General features: G+C 52.3%; 8 protein-coding genes across 8 annotated transcripts; 5 read left to right on the top strand and 3 right to left on the bottom strand.

The window, feature by feature from the left end:
* Nucleotides 1-375: 375 nt before the first annotated feature.
* Nucleotides 376-2,447, top strand: CMQ_7224 (uncharacterized protein; the record flags this gene model as incomplete). Its single annotated transcript, XM_014314229.1, has 4 exons — nt 376-651; nt 715-836; nt 1,284-1,411; nt 1,474-2,447. The coding sequence occupies 4 exons, from the start codon at nt 376-378 to the stop codon at nt 2,445-2,447; spliced, it is 1,500 nt and encodes a 499-aa protein (XP_014169704.1).
* A 726-nt stretch (nt 2,448-3,173) lies between these two features.
* Nucleotides 3,174-4,031, top strand: CMQ_7121 (uncharacterized protein; the record flags this gene model as incomplete). Its single annotated transcript, XM_014314126.1, has 1 exon — nt 3,174-4,031. The coding sequence occupies one exon, from the start codon at nt 3,174-3,176 to the stop codon at nt 4,029-4,031; it is 858 nt and encodes a 285-aa protein (XP_014169601.1).
* A 757-nt stretch (nt 4,032-4,788) lies between these two features.
* On the bottom strand, nt 4,789-6,624 carry CMQ_7363 (cytochrome p450 monooxygenase; the record flags this gene model as incomplete). The annotated part of the gene is made up of 6 exons (XM_014314368.1): nt 4,789-4,939; nt 4,996-5,162; nt 5,220-5,633; nt 5,687-5,779; nt 5,834-6,273; nt 6,330-6,624. 6 exons carry the CDS (start codon nt 6,622-6,624, stop codon nt 4,789-4,791), a joined length of 1,560 nt encoding a protein of 519 aa, XP_014169843.1.
* Nucleotides 6,625-9,109: 2,485 nt separating this feature from the next.
* On the top strand, nt 9,110-11,079 carry CMQ_7211 (major facilitator superfamily MFS-1; the record flags this gene model as incomplete). Its single annotated transcript, XM_014314216.1, has 4 exons — nt 9,110-9,295; nt 9,353-9,580; nt 9,667-9,757; nt 9,806-11,079. The coding sequence occupies 4 exons, from the start codon at nt 9,110-9,112 to the stop codon at nt 11,077-11,079; spliced, it is 1,779 nt and encodes a 592-aa protein (XP_014169691.1).
* A 3,309-nt stretch (nt 11,080-14,388) lies between these two features.
* Nucleotides 14,389-15,149, top strand: CMQ_7227 (uncharacterized protein; the record flags this gene model as incomplete). Its single annotated transcript, XM_014314232.1, has 3 exons — nt 14,389-14,579; nt 14,634-14,867; nt 14,921-15,149. 3 exons carry the CDS (start codon nt 14,389-14,391, stop codon nt 15,147-15,149), a joined length of 654 nt encoding a protein of 217 aa, XP_014169707.1.
* Nucleotides 15,150-17,117: 1,968 nt separating this feature from the next.
* Nucleotides 17,118-19,269, bottom strand: CMQ_7584 (uncharacterized protein; the record flags this gene model as incomplete). The annotated part of the gene is made up of 2 exons (XM_014314589.1): nt 17,118-18,885; nt 18,950-19,269. The coding sequence occupies 2 exons, from the start codon at nt 19,267-19,269 to the stop codon at nt 17,118-17,120; spliced, it is 2,088 nt and encodes a 695-aa protein (XP_014170064.1).
* Nucleotides 19,270-20,512: 1,243 nt separating this feature from the next.
* CMQ_7106 (uncharacterized protein) lies at nt 20,513-20,716 on the top strand (the record flags this gene model as incomplete). Its single annotated transcript, XM_014314111.1, has 1 exon — nt 20,513-20,716. One exon carries the CDS (start codon nt 20,513-20,515, stop codon nt 20,714-20,716), a length of 204 nt encoding a protein of 67 aa, XP_014169586.1.
* A 196-nt stretch (nt 20,717-20,912) lies between these two features.
* Nucleotides 20,913-22,072, bottom strand: CMQ_7576 (class 2 aldolase adducin domain containing protein; the record flags this gene model as incomplete). The annotated part of the gene is made up of 3 exons (XM_014314581.1): nt 20,913-21,273; nt 21,462-21,624; nt 21,688-22,072. The coding sequence occupies 3 exons, from the start codon at nt 22,070-22,072 to the stop codon at nt 20,913-20,915; spliced, it is 909 nt and encodes a 302-aa protein (XP_014170056.1).
* Between the last annotated feature and the right edge of the window lie 391 nt (nt 22,073-22,463).

Here is a 22,463-nt window from a genome sequence, read left to right as displayed (position 1 = left end):
AAGACGTCTGATAGGATGACTTCTCCGATGCCAAGTGGAAAAAGCATATTAATACATACATGTGGGCCGTCACAATTATTACCGAGCGCGGCACTGCCTCTTCAAGGATGCTATACGACCACAATGGAACAGCTATTGTAAATTAATGACTCCCTAGCTTTCGCTCGTTCCTCGGGGGGATACTCAATGCAGCATCTTCTTATATCTATGATTCATGGAAGCCGTATTCGTTGACAGAACAGGACGAAAAATCCACGATGGGCTTGGCGACTCGTCGAAACTGGACGCCCAAAGAGCGACCTTCGTCCGACCGGTATTGTACACGTGAGCTAAGCTGCGCCTGAAAGCTCGAAGCACACAGTAACTCTTCAGCTGATGCAAGCCACTAGGAGGCTGGACACGCTCCTAAGGGAATACGTGGCAATCAAGTTTGACGTCATAGTTCCTGAAAGCTCGTGGGATTCAGTCTTGGACAAGCTCAATGAAGCCGAAAGCGGGCTGAAAAGGAAAGATAATGACGTCAAGCAGCTCTTCAAGAAAGTATTGGTGAAGCTGGGCGACAACGCCACTGAGATTCAGCCATTTGTCGACCTCATTCCCAACGAATATGGACTGAGTGTTGTCAAAGCTGGCATAGCCCTGGTGCTTGAAGTTCGTTAGACTAAAAGACAATGCCAACAAGAAACCCGTTTTCGATCACTAACACATATCAAGTACGCTTCAAAGGAGAGCGATAAAAAAGAAAAGATCTATGATGCTTTTGCAGAGGTTCGCGACACTGTTGCAGATGCACGGTCCTTCGGGCAGAGCTTTCAGGCGAATACCGACGTCAGCAGGTGCGCTGCTGATTTGTACGATGCCATTGTGCACACGGTTGAAGACCTGTTCCGATACGTGCCAACGGAAGTGCCCAAAGATTTCAAAGGACGAGACAGATGCACGTTGTCCAAGCCTATTGACGTCCTGACTCAAAGCGCTAATGTCTGATTGCTTGCAGGGAATCCGCTTGCTCTTAAATCTAAACGCAAAGAGAAGCTTCCCGATATAGACACCGTTCTAAGAGATTTAAAGCAAAAGGCAAAGAACTTGAAGCGGCAGGTAGAAGGCTGCGCCTACGACAGGGCTGGACACACTCATGCGGCCGTGAGAAGTGTTGAGGCTTCATTGACACAGGTTCGCCAAGGTGTGAACAAGGCATATGTTGCGGCTTCGAATGCGGAAAAAGAGATAGTCATTGTCAGAGAAAAAGTCGTCTCAATAGAGGCCACCACACAGCAACTTAGTCGGCAATTGAAGGAGCAAAAAAAGAGAGAAGAAGAGAAGCACGATGAGGCCATGCGGCGAGTGGGAGAATTCATTATGGGAAACCGCTTGGATGCAAATAATGGCTTGGTGATGGTGCTCAATGAGAGTAAGTGCAATTTGCATCCACCAGAACAGTATAGGGATGCCGCTGACAGTGACGTCACACAGGATGTGCTGCCGTGTTAGCCACCGTAGAGAGGCTCGAAAATCAACTCAAGTTTCGATCAAACGGCTCTCCACCCATGGCGGTGTCTCCTGGTCGGCTGCTCGAAAAGTTTGTGTCAGCGGTTGCTAACGGCGCCCAGACGACCGGTGTAGATGATTTGATTCTGCACCCTAACAACGACCTGAAGTCTATCATCGCACGCAAAGGTCATTTTGATGTTGGGATGCAAGCCCAGGCACAGTCACTATTGAAGAACCCAAGGTTTTCTGAGTGGATGAGGTGTTCGCATTCTGACCTGCTGCTCGTGGATGGCAACAGCAATTTTCCTGCATCTGGAAACTTCTCTGCACTCTCGCTTCTCTGCGCTACACTGGTCGCAAACATGACCGTAACGTACTCAGATGACCTAGTGATCAGCTTCTTCTGCGGCTTTCACAGTGCCTGCCTCGACCCCTGGTTCGGGCCCATCGGGCTGGTGCGCTCACTCATATTGCAGGTCCTACTGTTCTTGGAGCAGGAAGAGAAGAGGGTGGGCTACGACATTAGGATCGAGAAACCAGACGCGTACCTCGACAGTTTTCTGTCGAGTCGACCGGAGACGGTTGCCGAGGTCTTACATTGCCTTCTCCAACACATCCCGCAGGCAGACCTGACGTTCTATTGCATCATCGACTGCGTATCGTGTTTCGACAAGGACCTTCACGGACAGTACAACAATATGAAAGTTGTTGTGAGCTGGCTGCAATACATGGCTGGGGAAGACGACAGCATGCACGTCCATTTCAAAGTCCTACTTACAAATCCCGGGAGAAGCACTGGAAGAATCAGCAGCTTGGTTGATACGACGCAGCACATCACTTTGACATCGAACCCCTCCAGCATTCAGACAATCTCAGATCGATCAGTGGCAGCTCATATTTTGTCTTTTTCTGCTGCAGGTTCGAACCAAAAGCGTTTTGAAGACGAATGGGATTGACCCAGTCTTGGCGGCGCATGGAAATAAGAAACGCTGTGTAGGCGATGCAACCGTAAATTGAGCCGAGAGAGACCTGCAAAGTGCCCGACTGATCTCTTGCGTGGATGGCAGTGAGAAATTAGCGTATACGTGATCAAGCCTTGTGTAAATCCATTTCAGCTCCAAGTAACCGTGCGGGTTTTACTCGACAAGGGTTCAGAATTTATCTGCAAGTCCACTACTCGTACTTCGGCCTAACAGCTCCCGAATACGCTGCTAAACAATAAGCAAGCCTATTCGGCGCCATACAATGCGTGCTTGTGAACAAAGACGTTTATCAGAATCGTGACGTGGCGCAGAATTAAAATGCTGTCGCCTGCCATTGGCAACCTTCGTTTTCTCCCTCATCTTACGTGCAGATTACTTCCCAATACGGTGTTTCTTTCCCGCGAGTTTCCTGCAGCAACTCAGCTGAACGGCCCACATGTAACTCTATCCCGTCTGATGTATCATGTTCACTCTTACTGTGGAGTACTGAGGTAGAGGCTCTGTGACTTCTATCCAGAGAGCTCAATGTGTACGTACGTACATATATATATATATATATATAAATGAATTTCATGTCCCAAAGGTGACGTGGCGCCTTTGAATAATATACATGTACAAATATATATATGGCGCACTGCCCCATGTGGACAGGTCAAGACGTTCAGTCATTCTTATACCCTGGGGCAAGACAGAATCAACATGTCTAGTATTAGTGATCAAATTCCCGATCTCCTAGACGGTCTTGAACTTGTACAGCACGAGCTTACACACTCTCCCTCCTCCTCTCATCCACCTGGCAGCACTCCAACGGCAGCGCCAAGAAATAAAGCAGCCTTGAAGCCTGACACGGTGCCCCCAGACGGCATACCCCTTTCACGGCCCATTGCCATCCCACAAGTCAGGCACGGAAGAGGCCGGCCGTTTGTGCGTGCCTACCCGCCTTCGCTCGAGGTCCACGCCATCACGCAAGCAAAATTCCTCGAATTCCTCGACGGCCTCAACATTGTGTCCACAGCAAACCCGCCACTGAGAGCACTCAACACCGCCGGCGATCTGGTCACCAACGTCCCGTATCACTGGGCTCTCCTTGCCGGCTATGGCATGCAGGCGGTGGCTGAGCTGGGCACAGTAGTGGTGAGCAGGTCGCGGACCAAAAGTTACGTGAAGAAGATGAATGAGAAGCTGTTTGAGCCGCGAGGGCTGCACGTGGACATTTTCTCAACGGCCAAAATGAAGGAAGCCCTCGGGATACCGGAGGAGCACCCCGTGATAGCGCCGCTGACGCAAGAGACCGTGGAGAAGACCGCAGTCGAGCGACAACTATTGGGCATCAGACAGCACAATGCCGATCTGGATTTAAAAGTTCCGCCACCGGCAAAGCCGGAAAAACTTTTGGATCGATGGAGTGCGCGACATGTAAAAAAGCAGATGGAGAAGAGCAAGAAAAAGGCTTTGAAGAAGAATAAAAAGGCCGTCAACAAGGCTGATACGAAAAGGGACCACAAGGAAGAGCAAAAGACGAGAAAAATTTCTTGGATTGTCATTACAAGTCTATAGCAGAACGTGGTGTGTAATTGATTGCGAGTGAGCTACAGAGTACTTGACCGCGTATGAAGGAAGCCATACGGAGTGTCCACCGACCCAAGGAGTCGTCTAACGACGATTTTTCCATGAACCTCCTCATGGTTCCGTGGTGCAGTTGGTTAGCGCATCGTACTAATATTTCCTCTATGAAATACAATGCGAAAGTCGAGGGTTCGAGCCCCTCCGGGACCATTTGTTTTTTGCTCCCCAAATCGCCTGAGGTGCTTGCCCTACCGGCTTGCTCGGATCTATCCGACTATGGGGCTTAGTAATAATCAAGTGTCTTGTTGTAGTAGAGTACCTCCGAGCCATGCCGACCTGTGCTTAATATCCGTTACACTGCACAGGCCCTACAAGCATTCCGTTCGGCAGGACCTTCCATGAAGAACTGTTCATTTTTAAGCAATAATTGTCACAAAGTCCAACACACTGTTTTTAGAGCACGTCTACGTCTCCTGCACATGATCTTGCTGTCAGTACTGATGATGCGGAACAGAAGTAAGTTAGTGGTCAAACTTTGCGCCAAGCGATACAAATGAGGCCGATGCTATCCATACAATCACAGAGTGCAGTTTCAGCAGCACAGTTATGGAGGTAATCTTACTATACTACTTACGGCCAATGAAAAACGCCAACTCAATACAATTTAGACGGACAAAAGAACTATAAGCGAACGAACGTCTCCTAATAGCAAACCAGTAAATTTGCTCCTGTTGCCACTACCTGCCACTCAATTACACTTCAACTGAGCATACAAAGGAGTGTCGGGCACGGCGTTGGTGCCGAGTTCGCCCCACTCGATAGAGGGCTTAGACACGGCAACCGGACTGAAGCGGAGCACAAGCCTCGACAGTGTGATCTTCTGTTCGATAAGAGAAAGGCTAGTTTGTCTTTGTTAGCAGCTGCATTCTACTCTGGTGAGCATTCGGAGGCGTACTTCTGTCCGATGCACTGTCTGGTTCCTCGGGAGAACGGGTGGAAGTACTTCAGCTTCTCGGCCCGCTGGTCCTCAAGGCCCAGCCACCGGTTCGGGTCGAAGGTTTCGGGCGATGGGAAAGCATCCTCGTCGTGAAGAAGGTACAGCGATGACGCGCTCACAATGGTCTGGTGATTTGTTAGCTCGCCATGGCTGGCACTGTGGAGGGATTGGTTTACACGTACACCGGGCTTGAAGAATCGGCCTTTGAAAGTCCAGCCTTCCTTTGGAACAACTCTCGGCAGTCTTCCTCGTACAGGCGAGCTAATCCGGAGACCTTCCTTAACACAAGCGTCCAGAAATGGCAGGGCATCAAGATCGCTGTATTTGGGCCGAGAATCTAGTGTTGGTGCAACAGTCATGATTTCCTGGCGCAGCTTCTCAAACAGTTCTGGACGCCGGATGAGATTGTGCGTGGTGGTAGACAGGGCGATGGCCGTTGTATCGGTGCCGGCAACAAGCATGAGAATTCCCTCAGAGACTAGGTGCTCGTTGGACAGCGTAATACCGTGTTTCTTTGCAGTTTCCACCATGGCGCCAAACAGTGTCCACTTGGTGTTGTCAGGCGACCGCATTATTTCCAAGCCTTTGTCAGCCACCTGCCGGGCAATTAGCAACGAATGGATGTGCGGTGTGGCAGTAGCTCACGAACCTGTCCGAGTCCGAGGAACGGGTTAGGAATCGCCTTGATCTTGTAGTGGCCGGCCAGACGCAGCAGCTCGCGACACGTAGGGAATTGTTGAAACTACCAGAGTTAGCTACTTTGTTTGACACGGTGTGGTACGTATGCCACACTTACAAATGCGATAGTGGCACTGGCATTGGCGATCTCTTGGACAATGGGCGACTTGAAGTCGCTCAGGGATAACGAGCCAGGAGCCTCGCCGAAAACAAATTCAGAGATCAGATCCAGGGTCATACAGTGGAAAGAACTGAGGAGGGGAAACTGCTGTTTCGCATCGGAAATGCCGGCGATGCGGTCCATCAGCTGGTCGGCCATGGTGTAGATCTTGTCTTCCCGCTGGAGAATGGCGGCCTTGGAGAAGGCTGCCGACATCAAGCGCTTGTCCTGAATGTGCTCCTTTTTGTCGTACATGGAGAACAGATTGGCAGTCTGGTCGGTGAAGGCGTAGTAGAAATACTTGGCCTTGGGGAACTTGGAGGTCTGGCTGTAGATTTCGGTATAGGCCGTGACATCATTAACGGACACTTCGTCGGGCGAAATCCTCACAAGCGGTCCTGGACAGTTAGTTTCTCTGGGTGCTATGCAACACTGCGGACCAACCGGCACGTACCATATTTTTGGTGCAGCTTCAAAATGGTGGCGTGGGCATCTTCCTTCACCAACTCGCGTTGAAACAACCACCAACGGGTAGCACCTGCAATCCACGGACCAGGAATATCATGGAGGGGATGCAGGAACAGGTTGTAAAAGCCCTTGAGTAAGGTGATGACTACCACTGCTGCCAATGCAGCCAGAACACCACCGCCGACTAGCACGGGGCGGTCCAGGCTGAGCAGTTGGGCCTTGAATTGGAGCAGATGGCTTTCGGCCTCGAGCGCGAAGTTTTCCATGGCGACTTTGTCCATGGTGAGATTGTGTTTGCTTTGTTCTGGGTGAGGTTGATACTTGCAAAGTGACCGTTGAATGCGGGCAGGCTGAATCTTTAGTACAAGTCCGGGGAAGCGGTGGATTAGTTCTACTGCGTAGATCCGGACGCCAAGAATGACTGCCAAGAGATTGATTCGGGGGTTCCGGGATCCTATTTACGCTCTCCACCCCGGCGGCACCTCTTTACGGACGAAACAAGCTGACAAGGAGTCAAGCGGATACTCTCCCGGTACGCCCAACTGCGCCGGATACGATCGCTATACGTTCTCGACGTTTCTCGTATGCGCGGCCTTTTTCCACGTTACAGTCGCTTGGCTTGGTTTGGCAGGCTTTGCTGTCATCGGGGATTAATACAGATGTCAGTCTTTTTAGTACAAGACCGGGGTAACGACGGGACTATCCTAGACTAGCACGCCAATGGGCGGCACTCTTTGGAAGCGCTACTATTTCACATGGGACGCAGGACCCATCGGCCAGCCTGTCACGGGCGGACCGGGGATGAAGTCTTTTCTGGTCGCGCCCCATGCCTTTGCACGTCTGGGAGCTACCCGGCTGCTATTCGGTTGCGTGGATTTCGTAAGCGCTACAATCTGGTTTCCCCACCTCTTTGCCCAGCAAAGTGGGAGCTGTCGGGTTGTTGTAAGAAACCGAGACAGAACCAAGTTACATCCCGTAGTAGCAGTCTGCAACGGCTTCGAGAGAAGTGCCGTGCGGGAGCCGCCCGGTGGATATACAGTACTATCGGGCCGATATGCATATCGTAACTGTGTTGCAGAGACCAGTCGGCTACCAATTAGAAGCAGATTATTTGGGTTTAGCTGTCTGCGATCAATTTTTTGCTCAGTCTCCGTCGCAACTGCCGAAGAACATTCGACTTTGTTACTATACGCTCGTGGCGCCATCTCAACGCACTGCATCAGCATTACAAGTCCCTACGGAGTAGACAACTGCATGGACGGTGAGCCTTGCGCATATTGACACAGTGGGGCCTCGACGCGTGGTCCGTTCCTCTTATCTTACCTCGGCAAGGATTTTGTTTTTTTGCTTGGAGTTTCCTCCCTTTTTTTTTCTATACGACGTAATCGTGGCGTATGAAGTATATGCCGTAGAAGATGTCTTCGCTCTCTCGGCAATCAGGATATTTGCGTCCAAGACCGCTTATCCGGAGGCCCAATCAGCCGAATGGGATTCTGCCCTCTTTGGATGGAACCTTACAAGAACCGGCAGGCCGTTTCTGAAAAGCGGACTGATGAGCATGCCCGGGGCCGAAGGTGACCTCTACAAAATTGATGTGGCCTGCGCAATCGGCCGTTGTGCTCTGCGTCGCAAAGGTAAGATACAAAGACACGCAGAGGAAGCCAGCCAGCATGCTTCATTCGGTCCGGAAATCGCATGCGACCCAACCTGCAAGACTGATGTCTATAGACAAGATAAACGGCCCCTCCAATCGGCAAGGTGCTGAAATGCGTCTCAAATTTCTCTGCGCGATGGCTGCCTCACGTGACACCCCGTGACCTAGCGAGATCGTTGGTGTGTAACGTTTATGGACGTGTTGAGTCGGGGATGACTCCCGCGGATCCGTGCCGATGTCGGCTAGCAAGCGGGGTCACCAATCAGGACCGGCCTTTACGGGAGCAGTCCGTGATTTTTGGGGTTTATTAAGGAGTTTGGTCTCCCCTCTCGACGACATCACTCCTGTCCATAGTCCATCCCAAGCTGGCTTGCGAAACGCTGCTCCTTCACACCAATTCGCGTGTCTAGGCGACATATTAGGACCGGCCGTGATGTTTTCATGGCCAGCCCTCCTGGGCGATGCTGCAAACACTCCCACTGTGTTTGCCGATGCGGCAACAGACTGGTGGCGCATGGAGAGCTGGTCGGAAACGGAACAGACATCGCGTACACTACCCGGCGAACGGAATGCTTTTGCACCGTTCTAGCACGTGCCAGTCAGCAACACTAGCTCCGTTAGGGCTCTATGCGATTCTTTCCCCGGCGCCGTTTGTAAGATACAGCGCGCCGCGAACGGAGAATTTCCGCTTCGACGTCACCGACAGGAGCTGGTAGGTCCGTCCGTCGCTCTTGCCTGCCGACTGTCTTCCCCAGATTTTTTTTTTTTAATACCAAAATCAATTACAAATATTATTTGCCTCTGTCGGTGTCTGGATTTATTCCCCATCGCGACAACCAGTATGACTCTGCCATTGACGCCTGCCCACAACTCGCTTTGCCTTGTCTTCTCTCTCGTAAGGGCCGGCTCTGCAGTTTTGCAAGCCCTGTACAGCTATAAGAGCTCGCTTGGCTTTGTGTCTGCTGCAGATGTAAACTCGATATCATCTCGCTACTTCGCATCGACGGCGAGGAGCTCTCGGATCTTGCCGCTGGCACTGGATCACAGTCTCCAGCACCTCCCAGCCGTGCACGGCCCGGAGAAAGCGGTCACGGGAGGCTCACGACAAACAGATGGCCCACCACCATACCACTGCAGATACTGGCGTGCTATCACAGACGCTGTCTCGCCGCAGCGTGGCAGCCAACCTTGCTGTGACAGACGATGATGAGTCTGTTTACAGCACCGACAAGCTGCCCTACTCCAAGTGGCGCTGCATCGCCCTCGTGGCCACTGTGACTGGCGCTAGCTTTTCTAATGTAGGGTCCAGTCCAGTTGGCACGACCTCTGCTCGATGCTGACACTGCTCGCACTAGACACTCTCGAGCCAGGCTGTCGTCATCATTCTACCGACCATCGGAAGCGACCTCGGCATCCCGTACAGCCGCCAGCAGTGGATCGTCTCGGCGTACTCGCTGACCTTTGGCTGCTTTTTGCTGCTGTGGGGACGCATCGGTGATGTCTTTGACAAGAAGACCGTCTTCCTCGCCGGTTCGGTCTGGGTTACAGCCATGACCGTGGCCAATCCTTTTGTCCGTAACGAGGTCGTCTTCGATCTATTCCGTGGACTTCACGGACTGTCTGTCACATCTCTTTCCTCTGTTCTGTCTTTCCTAGCTGACCATCATAGGGAGCTGCTGCTAATGTGCCCACTGCCATTGGCATTCTTGGCACAACCTTCCCACCCGGCAAGGCGAAGAACTATGCGTTCGCAGCATATGGTTAGTCCCCTTCTGATTTCGACGCATATTGCATTCTAACCGCTCCAGGTGCCGGTGCACCCTTGGGCAGCATATTTGGCAATCTCATCGGCGGCCTCATCACCTCGTATGTCGACTGGAAATGGGTCTTTGGTGTATTGGCCATCATGGTGGCCGTTATTACCGTAGCCGGCTTCCTCATCATTCCGTCTCACCCTCCACTTCAGCCAGCATCTGCAAACAGTGCGGAATTGGATGCAGTCCCAGCCAAAGCAGCCCTTGCGAGCATTGACTGGGTCGGCGCCCTGATTATCACGCTGGGACTGGTGGGCCTTTTGTTCGCGCTGACGGAAGAAAATGTGGTCGGCTGGTCGACGCCATGGGTCGGCGTGATCATTGGCCTGTCGGTGCTGCTGATGGTGGTCTTTGTGTTCTGGCAGCTGTGGCTGGAGCGACCGCACAACGGCCAAGGTCGACGGGCCGGTCAGATCTGGCCGCCACCACCGTTGGTGCGCATGTCCATCTTTACCAAGTCACACGAGAGCGGCGGCTCGTCATCGCTGTTTGTGGCAGCACTGGTGATCATGGCCTTCTTTTTCAGCTCGTTCAACGGCTTTCTCGTCTACGCGACCTACTTCTTCCAAGACTACCAGGACCTTAGCGCAATCCAGACGACACTGCGCTTCATCCCCACCGGTGTGGCCGGCCTGCTGACCTGCTTCGGCGTGGCCCAGCTGCTCAGCCGCGTGCCCACCTATCTCTTGCTGCTCTTTGGAAACGCCTGCGTCGGCATCAGCAACCTGCTCATGGCCGTGCCCATCCCGGCCGAGTCGACTTCCTACTTTGCCTACAGCTTTGAGGCCATGGTCATCTCGGTTCTCGGCGCCGACACGGCCTGGCCCAGCCTCGCCCTCTTCGTCTCCCACGCCCTCCCGTCCGAGGACCAGGCCATGGGCGGTGCCCTCGTCAACGCCGCCGGTCAGATCGGCCGTGCTATCGGCCTTGCTGTTGCGACCGCCATCCAGACCGCCGTCATGGCCTCTTCTCGTGGCCGCTCTATCGTCGATGCCGGCCCCGTAAAGTCCCATGAACACGCCACCCTCATTGGCTTCCGTGCCGCCAACTGGTTCAACTTCGCCCTCAGCATCGCCGCCATTCTCGTCGTCCTCGTCGCCTTCCGTGGCTCTGGAATTGTCGGCAGGGTTCCCTCGAAACCGTCCGCCCGCCCGCTGCGTGCCTCTCACTGCAACTCGCCCTCGACTACAGCTAAATCATTGACAGACACGGAGATCGGCGTAAAGAGCCCTATCCAGATCCAAGACGGCCATTTCGACGAGATATAGTCTCCTCCATGGACACTCAACCCGTTTTTGCTGCTACTTTCATCTTTCTATGGTGGATTTGCATATCATGATACCAATTCATTTTCCCCTGATCACGGGCGTTGTCTTGTGATTCTTATATCGGGAGAAAGTACAAACTCTATTAGCATAGACCAACTGGTGGCATTGGGATATTGATGTACATGTATAACTACAATTTTGCATAAAATGTAGCAGATGGGCAGTTTCTTACAACTGCTTTGGTTTGTTCTGCAATGTTTTCTGTAACGAAACCGTCTCATTGCCAGTCTAACACTCGCCATATATCTCTCGTACCGTACAAACCAGTCTGTTTTAGCTACCATAACCCGCATTTTAGTTCACCACACCTCTGTATACACATGTTCATCCCAATATCACTACTCACAGACTTACTTATGCATGCTAGACCTGACCATAGCATGTGGTGTGGCAGCGTAAGAGTGTATTTGATTCTGTGCATCTACGATTTGGCCTCGAGACTGCCTCGTTTGCGTCCCCCAAAAAGAATACAGCGGTGCCGAACAAAACGAGATTTGATGATTAGCAGACTCTTCGCTACAAGGAAGCTGGGTTGAGCCCCTCGTCTGGGTGATGTGTCAGATTAAGTGCATTGCTCTGCTCCACCGTCAGCTTGCTTATGCGCCCTTCCGTCCTCTTCTCCACACTGCTTCTACAGTAGACGTAGGGCTGAGGATTATCGAGTGTCGATCTTAGCACGTTCCTTGACTGGCTGCGCCTAATCAATCTACGTTTGTCACTAGCCTCCCAATACTTTGCTATCTGCTGTCTCTTCAAGCGCGGACCAATATAACTGTCTAAGAAGCCGTTGTCGTTTGTGAGTAGGAGCACAGCTTTTAGGCGATGTTAAACTTACATCTTTGAGATACACCTGCCATATTAGAAAAGATATCACCAATTTGCCTAAAATCTACAGACATACATGTATTTTGTAACCCTTCATTGCGGCGTTCTGTTAGGACAAAATAATCAAGCGGGCAAAGTAGCATCTTTTCCAAACCAACCTGTTGTCGCTAAAGAAAATACGAAACTTTCCTGGCTTACGGAGACTGTTAGTACTCCGTAGATCCTGAAACAATCATCCTGTCAAGCTGAGGTAAGCCATAGGATAAGATGGATGTTATTATCAAGCCAGTTCATTACATCAGATTTGGCTAATTATAACGATTTAATTAGAGAAGTCAATGCAATGGCTACTTCGTACGTCGTACTCTGTTACTAAGAAAAGAAAAAAAAGCTACGGAGATCCATTCACAACGATGAAACCCACAAAAACAATTAAGCTTTCGCTTTTAAAGGATGCCCAGACGCGGGATCGAACCGCGGACCTCCTGCTTACTAGGCAGGCGCAGCTACCACTGTGCTACCCGGGCTTGTTATTGGATATTTTGGACTAGAATAATATATATATATATAGAAGGGCGTCAACGTGTATCGGTGTTATTTGGGAATACACCGCTACACCCGGCGCCACCTGGCTAGAATACTACATTCGTACGGAAAACTCACTATACAATAAACCCACCTCACCTTCTTAGCGATTGATAAAGAGAAAGTAAATCCAACGCCACCCACTCCAGGCCAATACTACGATAAAGATCGGCTTATCGGGGGAATAATCATTAAAGTAACCTGTTGCACCGCACTGGTCTCTACAATAAGTTTATGCGATAGACGCTACAATCAGCATGTTTTGATCACTGTTCTTGATGATTCGTGACATAAGATACAGTAGAATTGTAGCTTTCTCGTCTAAAGACCTGCCTACATTATCTGGCTTTATGCATAGGCCAGTAATATAAAGATACACCGATATACCGCTGAAGCCTGGCAAGCTTAAGAGCTAATCCAGCGAGCGAACAACGCGTCTCATACCAAGCAAGTGATGACAACCTCCGGCCTGTATTGTGTTCAACGGCATATTGGGCATTGGTCTCAGAAACCTTGTTCTTAGTGGAAATACTATAACTTGCTGTCAATGTGAAGAGGCTTACTGGTTGAGATATCTACTAGTCAGTGCCGAACTGGCTACCAATGCCGATGAAGTCAATCTCTTGAGACTTGACTGCGTCTTGCTTGGCTTGCTCTCCATCTACAGTACTAAAAGTCTCTTCTTCAGGGGGGCAAACTTCATTGGGAACGGCAGAACCCCGGGTCGATGCTGTGCTGCAAATCTCGGTATCGCTGCTGTTATGGTATCAGTATTGTAAATTCCATTATCAGCACCATGACTCTACTGGCAGGACGGAAAGCCCGAAAAGCGAGAGCTATGCTTGGGTGACTTGAGCAGAGAGGAATGGGTAATGAGACTGTGTCATGACTCTTAAAAGAAAGGATGCAGCTTGAAATGATGAGACGATAAGCACATGAAGAATTGGGGTATGCATAGGGTGTTTCGTTAGAAATAGGACAACAATGGAAAGGAACAAAGTCACTCACTTGGCGTACATGTTGAAGGACGCGCTGTGCTCTGAGCGGTAGTTGGAGAGGACAACCGAGTATAACAATGAATGCTTATGAAGTAAAGGGGGAACTTCAAGAAACAGTAGCAGAAACGTGATTCTAGAGAAGATAGAGGTTGGAGTTGAAGGAGGTGAGGAGAAACATGAGAGAGGGCCCGTCTTTTATATTCAAGATACAGTATGTTATACATCGAGACTGAAGGGGCGCTACAGGACTTTCCAGCACCCACTGCCGGCATATCTACTGGTATTGAGTACGTCTTCAGGACACATTAAATGCATGGGAACTGTCTATCTCTGGTACAAACTTCGGGCTAGTATACAAGTCTCTTGTAGTCATGTTTTACAGCCCCGTGAGCTAATCAATGCGACAGAAATCGTTCAATGCGGCAGTAAGTCGTTCGGACCAGGCAGACTTTGACTAGTCAGGGACTATTCGGAGATTCCATTGGCTGCTGACGTTTTGGTCAATATCTACATGGTCGAGAGGTTGCTGTCGGAACAAGCAGGCAACTTGTTGGCTTGCCACAATGACTTTTTGTGAGCTCCACCCTGCTTCGCTGTCAGCCTCATAATGCCCTCATTCAAGAAATATCGTTTGACGATTGGTGCTTGACCTTTCGTCGGACCCACACGACCTTGTCCTCATTGTGCAGTTCGCATTGGGTCGCCGCTGGAGCATGCTCAGGCATCCGATTCTGAGTGATTAAAAGACTGGATTTCCCACACAAGTATCTACATTACCATTCCATCCACATCCATCATCATCGCAAATCGGTGGCTATCATCGCACTAACATCAGCGCATCATGGATTCAATTGACGTGTATCCTAGATCTGACGAAGACAGATTCCTCTCTGTTCCATACGAAAGCCGATGGGAACCCCTCAAGCGTGTCATCGTTGAGCTCTACATGGGAAAGTACGGTCCGGAGGGGAAGTCGATGACTATGCGCGAAGTTGCCGAGTTCATGAAGGACAACTACTCATTTTATGCCGCGTAAGCTTATCCGATCGCTCGCAATACACCGTCACGACAATACTAACGGCGCAGAGAAACGCAATACAAGCGTAAATTTCGACCCTGGTGCATTCGCAAGCGCACTCTTGCTACAGAGAAGAACGACATCGTGAGCGTCCTCGGCAAAAGGGCGCGTCCTGGGATGAGCACATCAGATGTGACACTCAGTCAAGGTGGTCTGGCCAAGTCAGTCGACTCGAAGCAACTCAAGAGACATGTGCACAGCCAAATACGTCACTACAAAGTTGAGCCACTGGTTCCAGGAGTGTAAGTTTTCAGCCAAAGGCACAAGTGGATACAAACTAACTTGACCAAACCAGTTTCACAACATTCAATATGCCCTACCAGGCATACATCGCTGCCTCCAACCAAAATTCTAATTTGCCATCACCTGGCTTTGTAAACGTCCATAGTCCAGGGCCTGTTACAGCTCTGTCACCGACGATGCACCTGGTGAATCAAAAGGCTGTTTGGGATAGAGCAAACCTTCTGCTAAAAGGAGACTTCAAGACACTTTTCGCGAGATGTGGAGACGAAGATCGCATGTGAGAGAGTCCATCGAAATTTTACGATCTTCGTGAAGGTCTGTGACTGACATTTTGCAGATTTTTGGCAGACTATCTGCATGGGTTTTACATCCACTCCTTTGTGACGGCGAAGTACTGGGGTAGGGGCCCAAGAAAATGGGACAGCAACATGATTTCTGCTTTTACTTTAGGAAATTGGAACGACAACACACCCCAAACCCTTTTAGGAATGGAGCCATCTACGTCCTATGCCGGGCAAAATCAATTTGAAGTCCCCACACAGCTCTGTCGTTGGTCTATTCATGTCAAAGACTTGAAATACGATCCAGTACCAGAACCAAATTCTGAAGAAAATGCTGCATTCGACCTCGAAAATCCTTCATCGTGGGCAGACTGGCAATTTTCAACGAATACCTTCAGGGAATCAATGCAAGAGTCTATCACTCAAGGCGGATTTATTTCACCGGGGAGTAGACCTCTGCCTGTATCCACGGACATCATCACTCAATCACTAGAAAAGAGCCCCGATGCTCTGAAGGCTGATGCCATCAGTTTTTCAATCATGGCTGGGAACGCGGCTCTTTTAGAACAATGTTTGAATGCTTATCCACCAGAAGAAGTCCTCGATGGTGACCTCATCCATATGGCAGCTGCCTTCATCGACGGAGGGAATTCCTGTTGCGGAGTTATGTATGTTCTAAGAATCTTTGAACCCAGAGACATCGACAACTTCGGCCACACCGTTTTGGACGCCTTGATAATATCCATTCTCCGCTCGCACACAAGCGTCCCCCCCCGAGACGTAAGCAGCAGCTTCCGTGACATATTAAGATATCCGGGGGAAGAAAAGGACATCTGCGGCAGGTGGGATGCCGATTCTCCAGCCGTTCGCAATCTTTTTCAAAACGGCCACAGTCGCATTCCAACCGCATGGAAGCATCCCTTCTGCCATACATCTGCACAGGCTATTGTTCACAATGCATTTATGTCGGAATCAGGTTTGAAAGAAGATAGCGGGTTGTTTCTTCATCACTGTATGAATTGTGGGTGCAAGCTCCAACTCCTATCATTCCACACACTCGTTGTCATGGCCTTCTATCTTGCAGAGAAGGGTAGGCCTGGTGAAACTCTGTTTGGCGCCCTGGCTCTTCTTGTCTGCCTACTTCAACTATATCCAGAATATTCGCAGACGTGGACTTCCTCTACAGCTGAAGTGTCAATCGAGGATATTTTTGGCACGGCCAATCCCAACCGATGCTGTCACGAAAGGTTAGATGCTTGCGGCTTAATGGAGAAGGTCCCACAAGCCGTTATCAACCGCTGGAGTGAGGACTGTCAATTAGGATGGAAATGCATTTTTCAAACCTTTCGTTTGGCCATGAAGGGTCACATTCAAAGAAAAACTGCCGACCGCGAGGATGGACAGCCAGGGGACACAAGCGAGTCGAACATTGACATCAAAGACAACAATCAACCGACCAGGGACAGGATCTGCCTACGGCATCAATATATCCCTTGTCCAAATCCGGAGCTTGGTTTCCTTTGGGCGTGCATTCAGACCGAGCTTCTTACATATCGAAGGATCAAAGAAGGCGATCCTTGGATCTCACGAAACTTTTCAATGAGAGCTTTACTAAAGTGGTTGGAGGGTGAGTCGGTGGGGTTCAATACCCCATTAGTGGAAGATGATATGATGAAAGAGCACAGCTCGTGCGGGCTGTTTGGCGGCGAGTATCTTCCTGTTGCGGAGGACGTATGCAAGGAGCATTTCATGAATATGGACGACTACAAGAGGATGTCCTTCATCCCACAATGCAAATACTAATGAAGTCGTACAGTTGTCAAAGTACAAACACAAGGAGAAGTACTGGGAAGAAGGTTTCTACAAGTTTAGTTCAAATGAATTTCTGTCACAATCAACTCTTGCACATCTGCCTTTTCAATTGTTTTTGATTAAGTATCTTGCTCTAACTGCTCCCTTCCGCGGCCGTTAATCGCCGAGATCGCCAAATGTGCCGTTGCTCATCCGCGAGAAGCGGTGGTGGCGGTCATCCATGCCGCCTCCGTCTGCCGAACGGTCACGCGTAGTTCGCCTTGACCGTCCGCTGCTCAGCGTTCTCGCCGGCGACGGCAGCCGAAGAAGGGCAGCCTGTCCACGATGTGGCGTCGTCAGGCCGTGCGCACCGCCGACTCCCCCATTCCCGACCCTGCGGGCTTTGCTGGTGACCAGATGCTTGGCCACGCCGCCGTGCGCCTTCGAAAAGGCCTCCCAGCTGCTCTCGTCCGGCTCGCCGCCGGCATACTCCCCATCTGTGACAAAAGAAAGACCCCGTTGTGACTCCTCCGCGTCGGTACGTGTCGTCCAGCGAGACAGACGCGTTGACGTGCGGTTGCTGCTGCCAGCATCGTCCTCGGTCGGCAGCTGGGACCGCATGCTCTCATCGCTGCTGGAACCGCCTACGACGCCCCCCCGCATGTATCGTGACAGGCGGGACATCCAGCTCCACCGCTGTTGTTGTTGTTGTTGTTGTTGTTGTTGTTGTTGTTGTTGTTGTTGTTGTTGTTGTTGTTGTTGTTGTTGTTGTTGTTGTTGTTGTTGTTGTTGTTGCTGCTGCTGTTGGCTACTGCTTCCGCCGGCAAACCGTGAGCCTACCGCTGTCTTGTTCCGCAACTTCTGCAGGTCGACGTCGGAAAAGCTGCTGCTTCCGCTGCTCCTGCTGCTTCGACTGCTCAAGCTGCTGCCGTTGCTATTTCGTCGATCGTAGACGGGCGGCAGCACGCCCACACGGATCCTGATCTCGGTGGACTGCTCAGTATCGGCATAAGCATGGGATGTGGCCGTCTTTGACATATCTTGCACCTCTTGCTCCTCCGGCTGAAGTCCTGACGGTGGATCCAGCTCGTGATATCGCCGCTCCACGGGACTGCCTGCATGACTCTTACGGCTTCTACCACGTCGGGAGAAGAGCGGGAGCCGTCCATGACTGTCCCGGCTGGTTATCCGTGACATCAGCCCGGACGGCCACCACCGCCCTTGTCTCTGGAAGTCCGTCGACGGCTGTTGTGGCCGCACCCAAACGCCCACTCCAACGGCCGTCATCTGGCGCTCGCCCGATAAGTCGGTACTTCCTTCCAGCACGTCGCCGTTGGGATACAGTAGCTGGTGTGAGCGGCGACGGTGGGCCACGACGAGGAAAATGGCGATTCCAATGGCCGTCAGCCCCAGCAGTGCAGCCATGATGGCGGCTCCGATGACGTTGCGCTTGTGGGATTTCCGGGCGGCTGTCTCCGTGGATTCCGTCGAGGCAGTCGTCTGCGAAGTGGCAGAAGCCGCAGCACCGCTGACGGCACTGCCTGTCGTTGCTGATGAAACCGCGGATCCTGTCGCTGAAGTGGAGCTGGAAGATGCAGATGCCGCAGATACATTATGACCGATGCTAATGTTGTCGTCGTCGTCGTCGCCGTCGTCGGTGCTTGCCGTGAGCGTCTTGATGTTCCGTGTCGTCGTCGAGGCTGTCATTGGTACCGGCGTTGGCGTGGGTTTTAATGCGGCCGGCGCAGTAGCAGCTGATGTCGCCCCGGCCAGCGTCAAACCGGGCGTGAGTGGATGCGTGGCCAGCACGGCGAGATCCACGTCCCGCCAGCGGATCTGCATGGCCGGGCCAACCGTGAAGGTGGCACCAGAGGTCGTGGCCGTGGTGCTCACACCCCAGATGCCGCCATGGAAGTCAGTGGTGTCGGACGTGCAGCTCTGTCCACTGTGGGGGTGAGTATGGCGAGTATAGAGAAGCAGCTCCGGAGGAAGTAGACGGTAGGACATACCTTGGGACGCAAAAGGCAACAGTCTCGCCAGGAGCTATAGCCGGGAAACCCTGGCTGGTGAGGGAGGTGGCGGTGAAGGAGCAGCCGGCACCGACTTGGAAGCCGTTTGGGCATATGGCAGGCGAATAAAATGGAAAGCCCCCGCCGGCCAGGTTGCTCGCCCAAGCAGGCGGATCACACGAATTGGGACCAGCCGAGGGAAAAGCGGGAAACTGGGACGGCAGCTTCGTGGTAGTGACAAGCCAGCTGGTCGAGCAGGTCGGTGCAAAGACAGTGGTGATCGCAGCCAGTGGGGCGGTGCCGCCATGGAGGCTGGTCATGGCAAAGGCGAGCTGTGGCAAGGACAGCCCAGATTGAAAAGAAGCATGAGGGAAAAAAAGAAAGGGCAAAATGCAAGAGGACAAGAAGAGAAAATACAAAGAGAAAGGACGAAAAAGGGACAGAATAGGGACGAAAAAGGAGGACAAAAAGGGAGGATGAGAAGAGATGATGTGTAAAGGAGAGGCAGAGTGGAGGAGACAGTGGGATATGAAGTAGGCCCTGGCAGAGAAGATGTGGAGGATGGACCGGGGAGACTGTTTCTGCAACATTAACCGGCGGATGCACTGTTGACCCAGAGCCCCGGATAAGAATGCACATCCAGGGCCGGTCAGTGGCATCTTCCGAGGCGATGTGCAGCATGGCGGACTAGGGTCGAGGAGAGCGAGAGAACGACTCGCGTCGCCGTGTTTGGCCCCGGCGCAGAGTGGCAAGCAGCTCGTGTCGGTACCAGTAGTCCAGACTTTAAAAAGGTCCAATGTGGGGTGACGATGCAGAGAGAAGGGGTGGGAGAGTAGAAGGGGCAAACGTGTCCAAACAACCACACGTCATCCAGGATCCCATTGCCAACGTGCAAATAAGCAAATGATAAAAAGAGGGCCAGCAAGAACAAAACGAAGTCGGTGCGCAGTTGGGCAGCTCAAAATTCGCACGATGTCGTATCGACGTCAGAGAAAGCCAGGGCAAGGTCGTATGAAAAAGCTGGCGTGTGGGCGGCTTAGACGAGAGACGAGCCCTGCTCCCGGTCGGCGATGAAACGAACGGACAGGGGGGCGGAAGAGGGGGGTGATTGCGCAGCTCTGTTCCTTTTCTGTTGTCCCTGTTGTCCCTGTTGTCCCTGTTGTCCTTGTCCTCTTTCATGTCGTCTCTGCGCTGGCGGAGTCAGTCTGCCTTGGAAGGATGGGCCCGGTTTCAAGTCTGCAGGCCTGTGCTTCTGCAGCTCTGCAGCTCTGCAGCTCTGCAACTTTGCAGCTATGCGCCTCAGGCGCGCAGCAACAGCCGCCTTCTGGCCCGCCCATCTTGACACACTGGTGCCGTCCAGCGGCCAACTCTGGCTTGGCAGCCGGCTGGTCGGCAGTCTCTTGCCGCTTCTCCTTGCTTCTCTGCATCGCGCAATGAAACCGCGCGATATGCTTAACGCCCCTCCCAGCGGCCTAAATACGAAAAGGGAAAAAAGAGAGAAAAAGAAGAAAAAAGGAAGAGGAAGAAAAAGGACCCATCTGGACCGCTCAAGCAACGACTGGGATGTGCACATCCGTCAGAGAGCTGCCAATCCGCACATCGCTCGTCCTCACATCATTTGCATCGTTGACATCGCCCACCTGGCTCGCATCGGCCGCATCGGGCACACGTTTTCGCATCACCCGTGTCATTCCTTTCAACAGCACCATTTTGAGCAGCCGGAACGGCAGCCGTGCGACTGCCTCCAACACCGGTACCGACGCATAAACGAGGCTTATCCGCCCAATAAAAACAAAGACCAAAAAGACTGGGAGACGGCCGTGCGTCTTCCACCAATCTCCTCTCACCGCCTCCCCTGTCGCCAAGGCCTGGCATGATCTCCTCAGGGATCTTATCGGCGTCACTCATAGCCACAGCCGTTCCTCACAGCCTCCCACGGCCTCTCTTGCAGTTCTTCACACCCTCACAGAGGCTCGACCCCCTGACCCATAAACGTCGCCTCGCCAAACTCTCGCTCGGCCAGTTGGAATAGCGGCAGTCCCTGGAAGTACGCGCTCTCGGGCCCGCCAATCGACTGCCAGGTGGCTTGCGCTTCCTCGGCCCCGATCGTCAGCAATTCCTCCCGTCGCCCGCCCACCGCTGCCTCGGCCGCCAGCTGCACCTGGCTGCACTTTTCCAGCATCACGAACCAGTTCACCGCTGCCTCAATCGACGGGCCTGCCGTCAGCAGTCCGTGGTTGCTTAGAAAAGCCGCTTTGCGGTTGCCGAGCGTCTCGGCGATGCGTCGGCCTTCTTCCGTCGCCAAGACGACGCCAGAGAATTTTCTGTCGAGGAGAGAGATGTCAGTGGGTGTCAATAAGAAGGGACTAAAACAGAAAAAGCGAAGCAGAGAGAGGGAAGAGAGGAAAGCGGGGAGCAGAAGGAGGGGAAGAGGAAAGAGGGGAATAGCGAGACAGGAAAGAGCGATACACTATCAACACCATCGACAACGCAATCACGGAATCACACTCACGGATACACGACCTGGTCATCATAAAACATGCAAAAATCCTGCGTCAACATGTCGAGCGTGCGGCCGGTCGTGCACATAGCACGGCCATAGACACTGTGTGAGTGCGCCGCGCACAGCACGTCCGGCCGGGCCTTGTGGATCTCCGAGTGGATAGCAAACGCAGCTGTTGGTCAGCAATCTGACATCCAGACGCATCCAGGAACATGCAGGAACGGCCAACACCCACCATAGTTTAGCATCCGGTTCCGCCCTCCCTCGATGACCTTGCCCTCGTGGTCGACCCGGATGAGGTCGTCGTCCGTGATCAGGGCAAAGTGCAGGCCGAACGGGTTGACCCAGAAGCTGGACGGGTCCACCGGGTCGCGCACAGTGATGTGGCCGGCGATGCCCTCCATGAAGCCGTGCTTGGCAAAGATGCGAAAGGCCAGGGCCAGGCGGTGCTTGAGGAAGCGGCGCTCGGCCGTCTTGTCCTCGAACGTGGGCGGGTGGCTGACGGCCTCCTCGACGTGGGCCAGAGACGGATCGCCCGAGCCGAGATCAATGGTGACCGGCTTGGCCTTGCCGGCCGGAGTGCCGTCCGTCTTAGTGGCGTCGACTGCCGAAGGCGCCATGGTTGCAGCTCGTTCAGAAGCTTAAGGGGCTGTTCTGCGAGGGGGACTTGTTGGATCGAATTTGGAGAACACGCAGCAAAGAAGCACGGCAGACAGACAGGATGTTCCTGGGTTCAGCTAGGGGAGCAAGATTGCTAATCTGACAGCATTTTATGGTCCTGAAGGCAATTCCCCCTCATCCCCGCGCTTAAAGGTGCAAGTCGGCCATGACGCTGATATCTTCCTATCACGGCTCCACAATGTCGGCCAACTCCGACCAGCCGTTATCGTGGAAGCACGATTAGTATTATCCCCGATATTAACAGCATTTGTACGAACTGACGTCTCTCCTAGCCTCCATGCTTTATTCTGCACATTTCGCCGTCTCCGGTGGTGGTACGGGTAAGTTACG

The sequence above is a fragment of the Grosmannia clavigera genome (assembly GCF_000143105.1).
Source record: "Grosmannia clavigera kw1407 unplaced genomic scaffold GCSC_173, whole genome shotgun sequence".
Taxonomy (NCBI): Eukaryota; Fungi; Ascomycota; class Sordariomycetes; order Ophiostomatales; family Ophiostomataceae; genus Leptographium; species Leptographium clavigerum.
Note: the sequence above shows the minus strand (reverse complement) of the source record. Positions and strands in the feature narration are given on the sequence as shown.